This window comes from Prionailurus bengalensis, chromosome F2, assembly GCF_016509475.1.
Source record: "Prionailurus bengalensis isolate Pbe53 chromosome F2, Fcat_Pben_1.1_paternal_pri, whole genome shotgun sequence".
In the NCBI taxonomy this organism is placed as follows: domain Eukaryota; kingdom Metazoa; phylum Chordata; class Mammalia; order Carnivora; family Felidae; genus Prionailurus; species Prionailurus bengalensis.
The window spans coordinates 74,371,107-74,386,367 of NC_057353.1; the positions used below are offsets into that span (position 1 = coordinate 74,371,107).

General features: G+C 41.2%; 1 protein-coding gene across 26 annotated transcripts in view; it reads left to right on the forward strand.

Annotated features, from left to right (window-relative positions):
* Positions 1–4,856: 4,856 nt before the first annotated feature.
* Positions 4,857–15,261, forward strand: part of PHF20L1 (PHD finger protein 20 like 1) — an 86,143-nt gene continuing 75,738 nt past the window's right edge. For 13 of the 26 annotated variants that reach the window (XM_043601789.1, XM_043601801.1, XM_043601802.1 and 10 more), the window contains exons 1-2: positions 4,866–5,183; positions 7,433–7,549. In XM_043601789.1, the coding sequence (XP_043457724.1) occupies positions 7,467–7,549 (83 nt within the window). In that variant the 5' untranslated portion in view covers positions 4,866–5,183; positions 7,433–7,466. Of the gene's footprint in view, positions 5,184–7,428; positions 7,550–15,261 lie in introns of all 26 variants that reach the window. The other 13 variants (XM_043601788.1, XM_043601792.1, XM_043601803.1 and 10 more) reach the window with 4 other exon arrangements.

The following is a 15,261-nucleotide window of genomic DNA, read 5'->3' on the forward strand; positions in this document are numbered from 1 at the left end:
CCGCCAGAACTCCTTTTTCTATCAGGATGTTGTAAGGACAAGGCTGAAGCTGCTGGGGGCCTGGAAGTGGATCCTGGGAGTCAAGCTCACCCCTTAAGGAAGCAGAATAAAAAGATGTTGTAATTCGATCCCTGAGTTAAACTGCCCCTGAAGGCCTACTGATCCCTTCTTGATTCCACAAATACAAACTTCCTTTATGCTCATACTTGTTTGCATTAAACTTTCTGTCGCATGCAACCAAATGAATCCTAGCATGACACAGTTCTGAAACTTCGCGTACGTGAGAATCATTTAGGATGGCTTTGACACTGCAGATTGCTAATCGCCAAACCTATGATGCAGGTTAGGGCCCCAAACTTGCATTTTAACGAAGAGCCCAAGAAGGTCTAGTACAGGTAATTGGTGGGGCAATGCTCAAAAACACTGATATAGTTAATGGAAGTCGTAACAGTAAACAGCAACCCAAATCAGAGGAAATGTGAAGCATCATAATTCTTCCTGCTTTAGGTAGAATGATTGTATGTCTCACGTGGTCTGGGACTGCCCGGGAATACATTTGTTATTCTGACATAATTATAATAGCGTGCCTTTTTTTTAATTACTCTTCTAAGTGTCCGGGCTTGGATGACAAATTTCTGGTCACTCCATTGTTTCAGGACAATCTGCACAGAAAGGACTTCTTTATCATTCAGATCTTTTGCTGCATTTCTAAGCTTTTGCTGAGTGAAACATTTTTTTTTTCTATTTTATGACCTTTACTAGCAGAGGCTGATAGCTCAAAATCATTCCTGCCGAGTCAAAAATTCTTAAAAATCTCAGAAAGCCAGAGGGCTTTTGAGGAGCATATGAACCTCGAGTAAAAGTAAATAAATAAAACAAAGTTGTTTATCATTTCCGATCATCTTTAGGGTGGACTCATTCTAAGAAAGCAGCATATAAACCCATACATCACACTGGGAATTATGTAAGAAATGAGAGCATGGTGCTGTGTGGACATATGGGAGAGATTGTATCTTTCCAGTCCATTCACATGTGGTCTAGAGGTCCATTAATTGAGAGATTAAGCCTGGAACAATGATCGCTTCTGTTCAGTTGATAAAGGGACAGGGTGACAGGCAAGATAGGTTCATTGGCAGGTGAAGGAAGGGAGGTTAGTGCCATTTTCAAAGATTTTCAGGGGCGCCTGAGTGGCTCAGTTGGTTAAGCGTCCGACTTCAGCTTAGGTCATGATCTCACCGTTCATGGGTTCGAGCCCCACGTCGGGCTCTGTGCTGACAGCTCAGAGCCTGGAGCCTGCTTTGGATTCTGTGTCTCCCTCTCTCTCTGCCCTCCCCCACTCGGGCTCTGCCTCTTAAAAATGAATTTCTATTGTAACAGTTCAGATCTCTATTCAACTAGTATATTTAAAAAAAAATCAACTTTAGAGAAAAACACACAAAAAAATGGCCTTCTTGTGTTTCATATGTAATTGAAGAATATGTGATATTCAGTAGTAACTTTTTCCCTCCCTTAAAATAGGTATATAGAATTGTCAAATATTCCAGGAAATATAATGGTTTCATATTTATAGTTTTCATGTTGGAGGAATTTAGTTCAGTGATTTCTGCCTAAGGACTGTTGTTTCAAGATAATTTGCTCGCTGCTTGTTTGGTTCCACTCAAACACAGCTGTAAGTTCTTTCTTTCTATATTTGGAGATGAAGTGACTGATGGCTAACATTAACCATCTGGATGAGGGGTGTGCTGGGTGGGAGAGGGGGGTGGGGACATAGCCATGCAGGGCTTCACTGCATGGCTGGGGAGTCATCTCTAGACTTTCCTACATCTGGGATCCCTGCGCTGATCCTGAACTTTGACTAGGCCAGAAGAGGCATGGCCAGAAGAGGCAATGATCGCCTATATGAATTTTCTTCAGCTTTATCAGACCTAACGCCACCTCTGTGAGTTAATATCATGTAACACCCTCTGAACTTTTCTGAAATTAAATTCGCAGGTGGTATAATCAAGCTTGACACATTGAAAAAAAAACTTAACACGATGACATAACAGTGACAGAAGAACAAACTTTGTGGAAATAACTTATAACAAAAGAGGAAACTTGGTGGAAATATACATAAATGTTGAGCCATGATTCGCAAACATAATGAAGTAGTCAAGGGCTAGCATCAAAATTTACATTTACCTTGAATGTAACAACTAAGATGTAGGGTGATATGTGTGTATTCTATCAGTGTCTCAGATACCACGAGTAGCTTTGCATTTGTGGCTTGATTTTTAAAAATGGGATAAATTCTTGGACATTTTCATAGAAAAGAACAATCTTCCCTCATATTACAAGGTTGCTTCATTCTGGGAAAATTGAGTGTGTTTTAAAACCTCGCAAGGGGTGCCTAGGTGGCTCAGTCAGTTAAGCGTCCGACTTTGGCTTAGGTCATGAGCTTACGGTTCGTGAGTTCGAGCCCCACGTCGGGCTCTGTGCTGACAGCTCGGAGCCCGGAGCCCGCTTTGGATTCTGTGTCTCCTTCTCTCGCTGCTCCTCCCCGACTCATGCTCTTTTTCTCAAAAATAAATAAACATTAAAAAAAAATACCTTGCAAAATACTTTGTGCTTTGGTACAAAACCGAGTTCTAGGCTTAGGCAATTATGGAAAGGGTTTTGACCTACCTGAATGGTCGGAGGGACGTTCAAAGTCATGCATGACCTTGGGCAATTCTTCCAGGTATAGGACTGTACTGTGCCTCTTAGGATGTCTAGGCAGCCCTTGTCTGTCCCATTAAATTGCAGTCGTGCCCTACTCCAATCATGTGACAACTAAAAATAAAGTCCCCTCTCCATTTTCAAAGTGTCCTTTAGAGGATGATATTAAGTTCATTGAAAATACTCAGCTGTACAATTCACAAGCCAGGAATCATTTACCTAAGACCTCGTTTCCATTTTTTTTTTCTTTCAAGTTGTGTTATTGGAGCTGTCCCTTAATAAGTCTCAGTTAAAATGGGATAATCATATTTTCAGGGTAGATTGGCAAATTCTCAACAAACAATGGAGAGTGGATAGAATCTATATTATCCTTTATATATATGTATTTTATCTAAATTACAAACAATCTCGAATTTTCAGTGATGTCAGCAACAGATATTTCTTTTCCACTTCTTGGCTTGGGGGTCAGCATGGGTTCTGCCAGGGTTCTGTTAGTTAGCTCTAGCCTGAAAGTCAGAAATTTGGTCCCTGGCACTGCCACTGCTGCTGGAGAAAATGTTCCTTATTTTGAACATCACTAGCAGCTTCTCATACACAGAACTCAGTGAGAGTCAAAAAAATGTAGCTGAGAATAGCATTTTAACTGGAAGGGGAACAGGGAAGTGAGTTTCTGACATTTTCATCTTACTTAGTGTGAGGTTGACTCTGCCTCCAAAGACTCATAAGGTGAGTGTATCGGTCAGTTTGTGTTAGCTTATGCTGTGTAACGAACAACTCCCAAACTCTCAAAAGCTTAAAACGGCAGATTTTAATTTTTCTCCTTACATTTACATATCATTTGCAGATTAGCAGTGAGTTATGGGCTCATCATGATCTGTCTAGAATCTAGGTGGCTAGAGCAGTCACCATCTCAAATATTGCTTATCACTGTGCCAGAGACAGAAATCTGGGTGAAGCGCCTTTTAAAATTACCAGCTAGCCATGACAAAGCTCACTTCCAATTTCATTTTATTAGCCAAAGCAAACCAAATGGCCACACATAATTCTAAGGAGGGCACAAAGGATAAGCCTGTCATGTATCCAGAAGACTCTGGAAATATATGGCATAATGCATTGATGACAACCATGATGGTAAATTTCCCAAACATGGGTTGGGAGTTCAGATGTTGGGCAACTCCCATACAAGACAAATGTCCACTACAGACTGTCTTATTTATATCTTTTCTACGTATCGCCATGCTCACTCTAGCTCAGTAGCTATTAGTAACACAGTAAGTACTGAATGAATGTCTTTGGAATAAAAGGATGTGAATATAGTTGTTTAAATTACCAAATCTGACTATAATTAAAGCTTAAAGAGATACTTTGCTATTTTAACTCGACACTGTAAAGCATGATAAATATAAGTGTTATTAGTATGCAATGTTGCATTTAGAAAGCTTGAGATCCAGAGTGGTACATTGGGAAGAGAGAGAAAAAAGATTTTCAGCTCAACGTCGCTTTGAACGTGTTCACTAGTTGGTTTCCACAGTGGGGAACACTTTCTCCTGTGCCTACTCCAGAGTTTGGTACATGGCAGATATACAATAAAACTAGTTCTGCCATCATTACCTGGGTAGTCTTGGGGAAGTCACATCAACTTAGCCATAGGTTCTTTACCTGCACAACACACACAAGTGTTAATAGCTACCTTTTGTATTGTAAGGATCGCCTATACAATAGAGAACAATACAATTGGGCGAAAGCAGTTGTCATGTAATGTACTAATAACACAGCACCTGCCACAGAGTGTCCACTCAATAGCTGTTTGTTGACAGGGACAGCAAACATTCGCTCTATTCTTATTGTGGAATGGGGTGGATATCTAAGAAATTGCGTAGTGTAATTACAAAAGTTTGCCCAAGTGCTGGGGTTGAGCTTTGGCAATCTGTTTCCCACCAAATCAACCATGATAATACTCAATGGGCCCTGTCCTCATCTCTCAAAGGTCAACAAACACTTCAGAACTCCTAATTGGCTCCCGGAGCTCGCTTTCCCTCTTTGCCTAATAACGGCCCCTCCCGCTAGCCATCAGCCAACTGCCGCCAAGCCCCGCCTCCCAGGGGTACTCTCCAATCGGAGGCGCGGCCTGGGCCCAACCCTCGCGAGTCACGTGACGCGCCCAGGCCCGCTTCCGGCGCGTCGCGGGCGGCTGACGTCGCTGGGCCCGGCGTCGCGTCAGGGCTGGCCGGCGGTGGCGGCGGCGGCGGCGGAGGCGGCGATGGCAGCGGACACTGAGCGGGTTTGAGGGCTCGGACCTGCTCCCTCCCGCGCGACCTCGGGCCCGACCCGGCGCTGCGGTCCCTGCTCTCTCCCCTCCTGCTTCCTCCCCGGCCGCTGCCTGGGCGGAGGCGGAGGCGGAGGCGGAGGCCCGGGCTGGCCGCCCTGCTCGTGCCCCGGCTCGGCCCCGGACGGCCCGGCTGCTGTGCGGAGAGGAGGCCGAGTCGGTAAGAGGCGGCGGCGGTGGCGGGGGCCTGGAGGCCGCCTGGATCCCGTCTGGCCGCCCGGGACGCCCCCGCGCTGGTGTCTGTCTCAGGCTCGCTCCCCTCTCGAGTCCCTCCCCGTAACTCGCCGCCCCTATTGTCTAGGCGCCGCCGCTCCCTCTCCCCCTCCCTTCCTTCCCCCACTGCCGCGGGCCGGACGGCTGTCAAACCTGGAGGCACCTCCCGCTCTTCGCCAGCGCCGTCTGAGCCCTTCCAGCCCGTCTCTGCCAGCCGCTCCCGCCCCGCGTCAACCCCCCTCCTTCTGTGGCCCCGCGGCCATTCTCTGACCTTTGCTTCACTTTCTCGGTGTTTTATCTCCTTGCGAATTTTCTCTTCCCTCCCAGTTGTCATCTCCTCCAAGTTTAACCATCCAGATAATTTTTTTTTTTTTTTTACCATTCTTGTTCGCTTTCTTTTCTGTTTATGTTCCTCTCCGTTCTCTCTGTCCCCTTTTCTCTTCTTGCTTCACGTACCCCTTCCCCCCATAGACTGTCTTACTTTGTCTTTTCTTTATTTCCGATACCTCCCCATCCTCCTCTCTCCACCCAAGGAAGAGGAAATCGTGCCTCATCCCAAAGTATCACTGGGAGTTTATAGGTCTTAACAACATCACTTTTATGGGTTCGAGGTTTTGTTGTAGAAAATAGTGTAACTGGTAAACTACCCCATACTGAGTTCTTCTTCTGAAGAACAGTAGAAAAGGTTAGTTAGATTTCTACACAAATAATTTAAATAACTGCCTTGTATGTTACATACGACCAGCCTTTTAAAAACAATTCATGCTTTTGTCCCCTTTGCACCAAATACCCTCTGACCTAGCTTCCGGTTAACTTTAATGTATTAATCTTTTTTCTTGCCATGGCCAGAGGATAGTGTCCCCTCCCTCTCCAGGAGTATTTAGGTTTGAGTTTACATATTTTTATGGCAAGTATTGGTGCCATGTTTAACCCTTACCTATTAACAGAGGTCCTTTCAAAGAGGAAAGGACAGTCGGTTTTTATGTTTACTGTTGTTATGTTTTGTCTCTTTTGAATTGTGAGCAAACCATTAAAAAAAACCCAGAAAACAGTTGTGTTTTCTTTTTTAACCTGGAGGAGAGCAGCATCCTATTAGTAATTCTAAATATCACGAAGGTTTTAGGGATCTCTCTTTCCCCCCCAAAATTGTAGGTTTGCATTCCTGATTACCGTTATGTTTTGGTCTAGCCTATCTCAAAGTGCATCCGTATTCCTAAAGTACTAGTTAGTGACAAAGTCTACTTCAGGTGTTCTGGCTGTCCAGTGTGGCCAGAAGGGGAGTAAAGAGCCTACAAGTCAATGATCAAGAGAGGAATAGATAGTCCTTGGTAGTTTGTTGTTTGTCTAAACGTTATGACCACTTTTATTCGTCAGTGTGGGCGCTGTGTTGAAATAGAGCAGAAAGAAATTCTTTAGTTAAAAAAACCCATATCATTGTTGCTTACTGAACGTGAAGTGTAAGGAAGAAATTTCCGACGCCACTTTGCATGTTCAATTAAAATTACTGACTCATTTGCTACCAAAGTGGGAAATCGCAGGTAATGAAGAGTCCTAATCACAGGAATTATTATTGAAATTGTCACTGGCAGAGGAGTGTGCTACTGCTTCTTCCTTCTTTAGATGCTCTTTTGTGCCTTATCTAGTGTCGTGTGCTATGAGGCACTCACACATTGGTTGAAAAACTTGATTAATTTGTACCCTTCAGAATTTCAGTAGTCCCATTCCAGAACCCTCAGGTGTCTTGATTTGTCCAAGACAAAAAAACAGCTTCAGCTGGTGTGGAGAATTTTCTTGGGTATTTTCGAGTTCAAATTTAAAGCACGTTAGCCATGAGCAAGTTTTAATGCTCATCTGTTCTTTTGAAGTGGTTCTTTTTTATGTCCTTTCCCTTAATTCATCATCCAGACTGCCTGTAAGTTGCACCGTACTTTACCTATAGATGTTGGTACTCATCATTCCCATTTCTTTGAAATTTGGCACGTTCTTTAAAATTCTTAAAATTCTTTAAAAGATTCTTTTAAAAATTCTTTAAAGATTCTTTAAAAAATTCTTTTAAATTCTTAAAATTCTTTAAAATTCTTTAAAAGTTTAGCTTCTCGTGCGGGGTTTTAAAAATTCTGTCTTACTCCCTATGCATTTTATGCATTGGAGTCTAACTTTTTTTTTTTTTTTTTTTGTTCCTTCCTCCCGAGGTAGTGAAAAGCAAACACGGAAGAAATAGGATCTCAAGATGAGTAAAAAGCCCCCAAATCGTCCTGGAATCACTTTTGAGATTGGTGCGCGTTTGGAGGCCCTGGACTACTTACAGAAATGGTATGGAAAACCCGGAGCCCTTGACCTGAAGCACCGTATTGGTAGCCCTAGAGCTGTTTCTCAGTTGCTCTTCTTCTGACCCTGGCAGAAACATTAACGTGGTCACGTTTGAAGTACCCATACACTTTTTTAGCTTTCCTGCTCTTCAACAGGCTTTGCAGGTTCAGCATGCCAAAGCTATTTGTAGTCAGAATCGCTTTAGGTATTGGGAACTGAACTGAAAACAGTGATCTGCAATATGAAGTAGAGAGAGCGTATCAGTACCCTTGTGTGCTTACCATGAGCTGTATTGGGGGTGGAAGGGAGGGGATTAATTTAGATAACCCAAGATTTGGATAGAACTTGATATAAATCTCTTTTCTTGGCCTGTGTCAGAGGTGGTCTTTCAAAATACTGTGGTTGATGGCTATGTTGAATGTGTTGATGGTTAGCACAGTCACTGCTCGTTCACTGTCCCATCTAAAATCAAAAACCAGCTTACATCCTCTTTTCCCCAGAGGGTGGTGAGCTAAAGGCAGGTTGTTACCGTCCCGTACTAAATGGGCAGCGCTTTCAGACCTTTTTAAATTTCTTGTGTTCTGGCCACGTGTGATAAGTGGTGAATTTAAGCCGCTAACACACCCCTAAAACAGCGGTGTAGGGATAAAACCATCACCGGAAAGGAGAGAAGGGGAAACAACACACAGGGGCACCGGGCCACAGTAGAAACGACAAGGATTCCCTCGTTCTCCTAGGGAATGCTTTCCTCATTCTCCTTAGCTGCCCCTAGTTCTCCCTGGGTGGAAGTCTGTTCTTGCCACCCTCAGCCCGCTCTCTGAGAGGGGCGTTGGAGAGCTCCTCTGCAGGCAATGCGGTCGTCTGGCTCTCTTGAAGCCCGTCACTTTGATGAGGGATCTAGTGGCTTAGCAACTCCAGGACTCTGTCCACCAGACTTTCTGACATTTTCTCTCACGACGACTCCCTTCAAAACATGGCAGGCATTTTATAAATGCGCTTTTGATAGGCTTGCATTATGTCAACCTCCTGAGTTGGCAAATGGCAGGCAGAGAAATCTTGTTTAGTCATGATATTTGACTTTAGACCAGTCTGGGATCTTTGTCTCTTAGTATCTGGCTTTAGAATTCTGCACGTCCCTGATTCCCAGGTTGACGGGCTCTGTCGTAGGCACTGCTTTAGGACAGTTTAAAACTACAGTCTGATGTGGGAAGGCAGTTATTTGGCCCCATGCCTATAAGGTGCATCTCAGAAGATAGTTCTTTTTAGGGGACTTAATTGTTATTTCCCATCAGGTGGAGAGTGAACAGAGTAGTTCCCAGGTGGGATTTGGGAATCACCTGGGTCTGGCTGTAGCCTCTCTGGTAGTCATGAAGCTAAAAACGATCTCTAGACATGGTGGGGTGCTCCCTGGGGGGGCACACGTGCTCCTGATTGAGAAGCGCTGCCTTGGTTAGTCAGTAATTGGCCCTCTTTGGTTCTCGTTTGACCCAAAGGAGCTTTTTACTCTGAAGGCACACTGGTAAATTTCTGTGTGGTAGGTATGATAAGTGATACTGCTTCTCTGATGCTCATCTTTGTCTTTTAAGTTTTGGTTTTTTTTTTTAAGTTAGTAGCTTTTGAATCACTAGTTAATTCATATTAACGTATTTTCTTAGGCTTCTAAACTGACAAAGATGCAGTTGAACTAGCTTCCGGTTTTGGACAGGGACCCAGTTTATTAATTTTCTTAGAGGTTTCCAGGGATATTAACATAATTTCAGCATTAGTAAGAAATTTGCTTTCAGTGGTGAAATGTTTTCTAATGCAACAATTGTTAAATGGATGGCCCCGTAGTTAAAACGATTATAAAAGAGAACTACTTTAAAGGTGAAGCCCGAAAGTGCTTTTAGAGTACTTGGAATTTGAGAGAAAAAATGATCATTGTAGCTCAGTTTTTCCATGGTCATTTGCTTCGCACCAAGAAATTCCTAAGTGTTTAGGTAGTGTGATAACATGCATACGTAATCACTGATGAAGTTTAGCTTTCATTTTAATGACTCCAGTAGTAATGGTGTCTTTAAAGTACATAAACATCAGCCAGAATAATCTTAGATGATAATCAGTGAAACGTGTCATTGGTTCGATTTTTGTGAGCTCATTTATGCGAAGATTTTAGTATTCTGCTATGGTTGGCTCCTTAATTAAAAAGGAATGAAGAGTATTGTATATACATATTCTAGGTAGTTAAATAATTTTCTTACTGTGACTTTGTTTATTAATGTTGGTAGTCTCAAGAACTAGGTAGCTTTGGGTGACCCCTGTCATTTAGTATTAAAGTGCTTTACTGTAAGACAACTAATTCTTAAGATTTATTGGGTTTTAGATGGGCACGAAAAGTTCTACGAGACACAGTACTCTTTGGCAGACTTTATTTTTAAATGAGGCAATAAACCTTATTCTTTGTATCATTCCATTTGGGTCATTCTGTATTTCATATAAACGCTACAGTTTTTTGCTTGAATGTCAGGTAAAAGTGTAGAAGGATTATTTGAGTGTTGAGAAACCTTAATATTTTTGGGAGGAGCAAAATCGTTAATCACTGAAAATTTGCTGAGATGATTCCACTTTGACCCCTCCCTCCCTGTTTTCTTTCCTGTTCTCTTCTGTTGCACCCATATAGAATGCTTCATCGTCCATATTTACTCCGTACAGCTGGGAAAGTATTGGGTTCCTGTTTGACACAAGTCAGATAGGCATCGGACAGGGAGGGACACGTAGGAGTGCAGATACTGCTTGCCGTCTCTGCACACAAGACATTTCCAGTAAAGCCACGTGTCTCTCATGAAGGCAATAACATCACGTGTTGATAGCCAAGTGCGAAGGGAAAGTGGTGCCAGTGGAGCACCCAGAATGTCAACATGTCCCGTATGTGGAAGATGTGTCCTATATAAAAAAAGGAAGGTCGTTATTACTGTGTGCCCTAGACGTAAAAAGATAAATTCTGAATTAAGTGGGCAGAAATCAACAGAAATAAGCTTCCAGTTTTAGGTTTGGGGGTAGATTTGATTTCATAGGAAGATACAGTCCTTTTCATATGGAAAGTACATGATTACTGCTTGAGCAAACCATATTACATTTTCTTTAAAGTTCAGAAAGATATTTCATCCTTGAAAATACAGTCTATACATTTTTTAAAGTAGTGATTTGTTACTTTTTGTTTTCAAAGTCATTTTAGAGCTACATTAGGAAACTCATTGATAGTTGGATTACCTACGAACACTCAATGAATGTAGGCTGTAGGAAGCCATTGAGAGGCCGGCTGTCTTCAGTTACAGTATGTGATTTTTGGATTTCCTATACTGACTAAACCTAACTCCTGCTGAGTAGTTAGGTTGCTTAATTTTTAATTAATTTTCTTTGATTTTTAATTTTTAAGTTATTTTTGGGGGGGTTGCTCAATTATAAACTGTTACAGTTTTACGTAAAACATAGTTTAGTTTCTCAACAGCCTTTTAATTTAAAAGACTTTTGTAATATTTATAGCTAATACAGTCAATCATTTTCTTTTACTTTTTTTTTTTTTTAAGATTTTTTTTTTTTTTTTTTTCAACGTTTATTTATTTTTAGGACAGAGAGAGGCAGAGCATGAACGGGGGCGGGGCAGAGAGAGAGGGAGACACAGAAACGGAAACAGGCTCCAGGCTCCGAGCCATCAGCCCAGAGCCCGACGCGGGGCTCGAACTCCCGGGCCGCGAGATCGTGACCTGGCTGAAGTCGGACGCTCAACCGACTGCGCCACCCAGGCGCCCCTTTCTTTTACTTTTTAAAATATTTTGTTTTTAAGTAATCTGCACCCAGGGTGGGGCTCGAACTCACAACCCTGAGATCAAGAGTCACATGCTCTACCAACTGAGCCAGCCAGGTGCCCCCACAATCGACCATTTTCTGTCTTACCTCCGCAACCCCGGTGTATTCAAACTGTGACATACCAGATTTATAATCTCTTGAGTGCAGTAACATCATAAGAATGAAAAAGAATGCAGGTGGTTGATACAGGAGTATATTTGGGGAAATAAAGTTCAGAGTTGAAGTTCTGTTGGAGATACTGGAAGTGAATTCTAAGGACAAACAGGTAGGTCCAAAGTCAGACTGTCACTTTCTGGTCCTGTAATATGGATAAGTCCTTGACCTCAGTTAGTGTATCAGTAAAATGGAAGCAGTGTTACTGTCTTTTCCTTGGAGGATCATTTTAAGGATTAAATAACGTGTGCAAACTTGCTTCAAATTCTACAAAATAGTGCATAATTATAAAGCACTGAAGTAAATACAAGGGAAGAGGGAGAGTTGAAAAATAAGTCTTTGAGGATCTGAAGACTTAAGTGTGTAAGTGTTTAAATGTAGCTTTAGTATTGAGGTGACACTGGCCTGGAACGTACGAGGAAAATCATGTCATTGTAACCAGCCATAAACTGTCTTTTTTGAGGTGATAATGAAATGTTTTGTTACCGCAGAGCTTTACAGTTGATAAAGCATCCTTGCAAATATTATAGTTTCTAATTATTCTGAATATTGGTCAAGAAGAAAAGTGATAACATCAAACTGGTTTGGACTACTGATTTAACTTCTGTCTTTTGAATGAAATTGAAATAGTTACTCTGTAGCAAGTGATTTAGTTATGAAGACAAAGTAAATATGCTCTGAAAATTTGAAATATAGAGTTAATTTAAAATCTTCAGATTAAAAAAATAAAATATTCAGATGAGTTAATGCTCTTCTGAAATTTTTTGGAATATTTCTATTCTCTTCTAGATATAAAGGAAAGGAAAATGAAAAAAAAATGTGGAGATATCTCCAAGTATCAGAGTTTGATAGAATGGTGTGAACTTGAATTGGCAAATGCTGTTTCCACACATTGGGAATTTTTTGAACTGTATGGAACGTTTGCAAATGTGAGTTTTTAAAATGCTCACAAATAGAATTTTAATAGAGTGGGAAAAATTGAGGAAATTTAGATTGTAGCAAGTACAAATACTTTCTAATTTGAACAAAAGTACATATTTTCTGAATAAAAAGGGTTGCTTTTTTCTAATTGAATTTAGTTATTCAAAGGCAAATACTAATAGAGGTAAGTTGTGTTATCTCTATTTGCAGTAGAAAAATGTTCCTGGGAAGTAGTAATGTAGATCAAATTTTGAAACTCAAGTCATTTTTAAATTATATTAGTTGAGTTCGAAGTTTGTAGAAACCTTAGGTGAATAGTTTTAAAGTAGGACATCTTTTGCTAATAGAAGAAATTTTTTGTATATTGGGTTTCCCTAACTCTGTATATTTGAAAAGGTTTGATTCTTATTTTGAGTCACTACGTACCTTTGAAAACCTAATTTTAGCTGTAGACTCAGCAAAATGTACAGTCACACTTCTATACCCCCAAAATTGAATTATATCATATGGGTGGTCATAGAAGATTTATCCAGGGACTCCAGATTAAGGACTCTTCTTGCAGAGAATTTCAGATTGAAATCTATGTGATTTTTGTTTTAATTCCTAGATTTTTCTATTCAGAAAGTCACAAATTTTGAATCTTAAGATCTAAGCGAGTCCTCATTTTCGTCATCACATAGGTCTGCATCAGTGCACAAGTGTTGTAGTTTTTTAATTTTTACAATTTTCACCAAAAAAACCCCTATAAACTTTTAAGGGTAAAGATCTCTGTCTCCCTTCTCTTCCCTCAAAATATGGTGAGAGCAAGGTCAGATGCAGGGGCAGAGGATATGTATTTATTATTCTTGTTTTTACTCTGATGCTCTTTTCATTATATTGATTCGTTTCCCATAGAACTTCTTGTTACTTGCTCAGACTGTTTGCTCATCCTAGTTTTCTTGGAAGGCGAAAGAAAAGGAATATTGGAAAACGTAAATTACACTGTAAGTCGGAAGATGTGAGTTCTGGGTGCTCTTTGACCATGAAGTGTGCTGTGTGACTTTGGATAGTTCCTTCTCTGCTCTAATGTCCCTAAAATGAGGGTGTGACGTTCAGGTCGCTTGACATAGAAACTGAAATTTCTTTGATTTACTTTCCATCAGTTCAGGGATGACAGGTTTTTATAATCTCACTTTTCGTTGGGTAAATAATACAGACTTGAGGCAAAAGTGAGACAGTAGAAGTCCTACGTAGTTTGTTCAAAACTGCTGGTCACTCAAAGAAGAGAAAAAGTGAGTTGACACAGTGGAGAAAGTTGAATCTAGTTTGGAACAAAAACGATAGTTTTGAAGTTTGGGGGAGAGTGGTATTGGGCACATGGTTGTCCTTTCTCCAGCCTGCTCTCCCACTCATTTAAATACTTTTCATTATTTAATTTTGAAATTACTTAGAACCATAACTATTGGCTTAGAAAAGTGTATTTAACCAATAGGATGCCCTAAGTCCCTAACTTGCCATGTGTTAACAATTCACTAATTGATTCTCTTACAAAATTCATGGATGCTGTAGTTTCGAAAGTGATTCAGGTGAAGTCTAGAAGCGTGAGCTCTAGCAGCCTCTGATTCACCTACAGGGTTTGTTACACACGCATCACTGGGCCGACGCCCGCAGCTCCTGAATCAGTAGATCTGCACTGGGGCCCAGCAGTTTGCACTTCTAAAACGTTTCTAGGTGATGCTGGTGCTGCCGGTCTGAAGAGATTCACTGGTCTAGGGCATACAGAATTGTTAGCCCAAAGATAAAGTTTATGAGGTGGAGAGCAATGGAAATGGTCAGGATTGTTTTTGAATTTATAGTCTGTTGTTATTATGTTCGTTGGAAGAAGTAAAATATAAGTACATTGCAAAATGATGCATGATTCAAAAACCATTTTTTGCTGTTTTTCAGTACAGTAGAGTATATTGACCTACATGTGCTTTGACAAAGTGCTTCAGTTTTCTTGCTTTCTTTCTGCTTTATGTAATCTCCACCGCTACGTGGCTGGATAGTTGGTATTTAGGTCCGTGTTGACAAGGGGCAAAAAGACCGTCTGTGGTTATAGTTAATTATGGATTGCTGTTGTGAGATGATAACTTCTATACTGATTCAGGATATATGGGAAATATTCAGTATGTCACTTGAGTTTTACAAGGAGCCTGTCAGGTCTGGGACACTCTTTGCCGGTTTAGAAATGATGTGTCTCAGGTTTGGAGATATTAACTGTTTTCTTCCAGCTCATCTAGTTAGAAGAATCCTCCTGTACCCAGGTTCTTTTGACTCTCAGTCTTATGATCTCGTTACTATAACCCATTGCCTCATATATGGACACCCTCAGCTTCAGGGGGTAAATGGGCTCAGTGCTGATAGGCTACTTCATTCCTGACTTTCTCTGGTGACGTGTGTGTATCTGGTGTTTAGAAGGGCCCCAAGAGTCCAGCATGCCCACGTCGCTCTTGTTCCATGGAATTATTTTCTACAAGGTAGGTTAATTTCAGGCCTATCTGGCCTAGAAACTCTCCCTCCCAAGCTTACCTTCAAATCAAGCCTTCAAGCTAATGATTTCCTAGCTTTCTTCACAAATGTGTAGTAGTGTAAAGTCCAGGAACCTTGGGCTTATTGTAGTGTGCTCTCTGTGTGTGCACGCGTGTTCATGTAATGGCAAGAGTTGGACTGAAAGAGAAGACCGTTGTATTTGCTCATCTGACATTTGGTTGAGGTCAGCCATTGTATATCACATGCATCCAACTCTATTCATTACATCATTCCTGCTGAATATT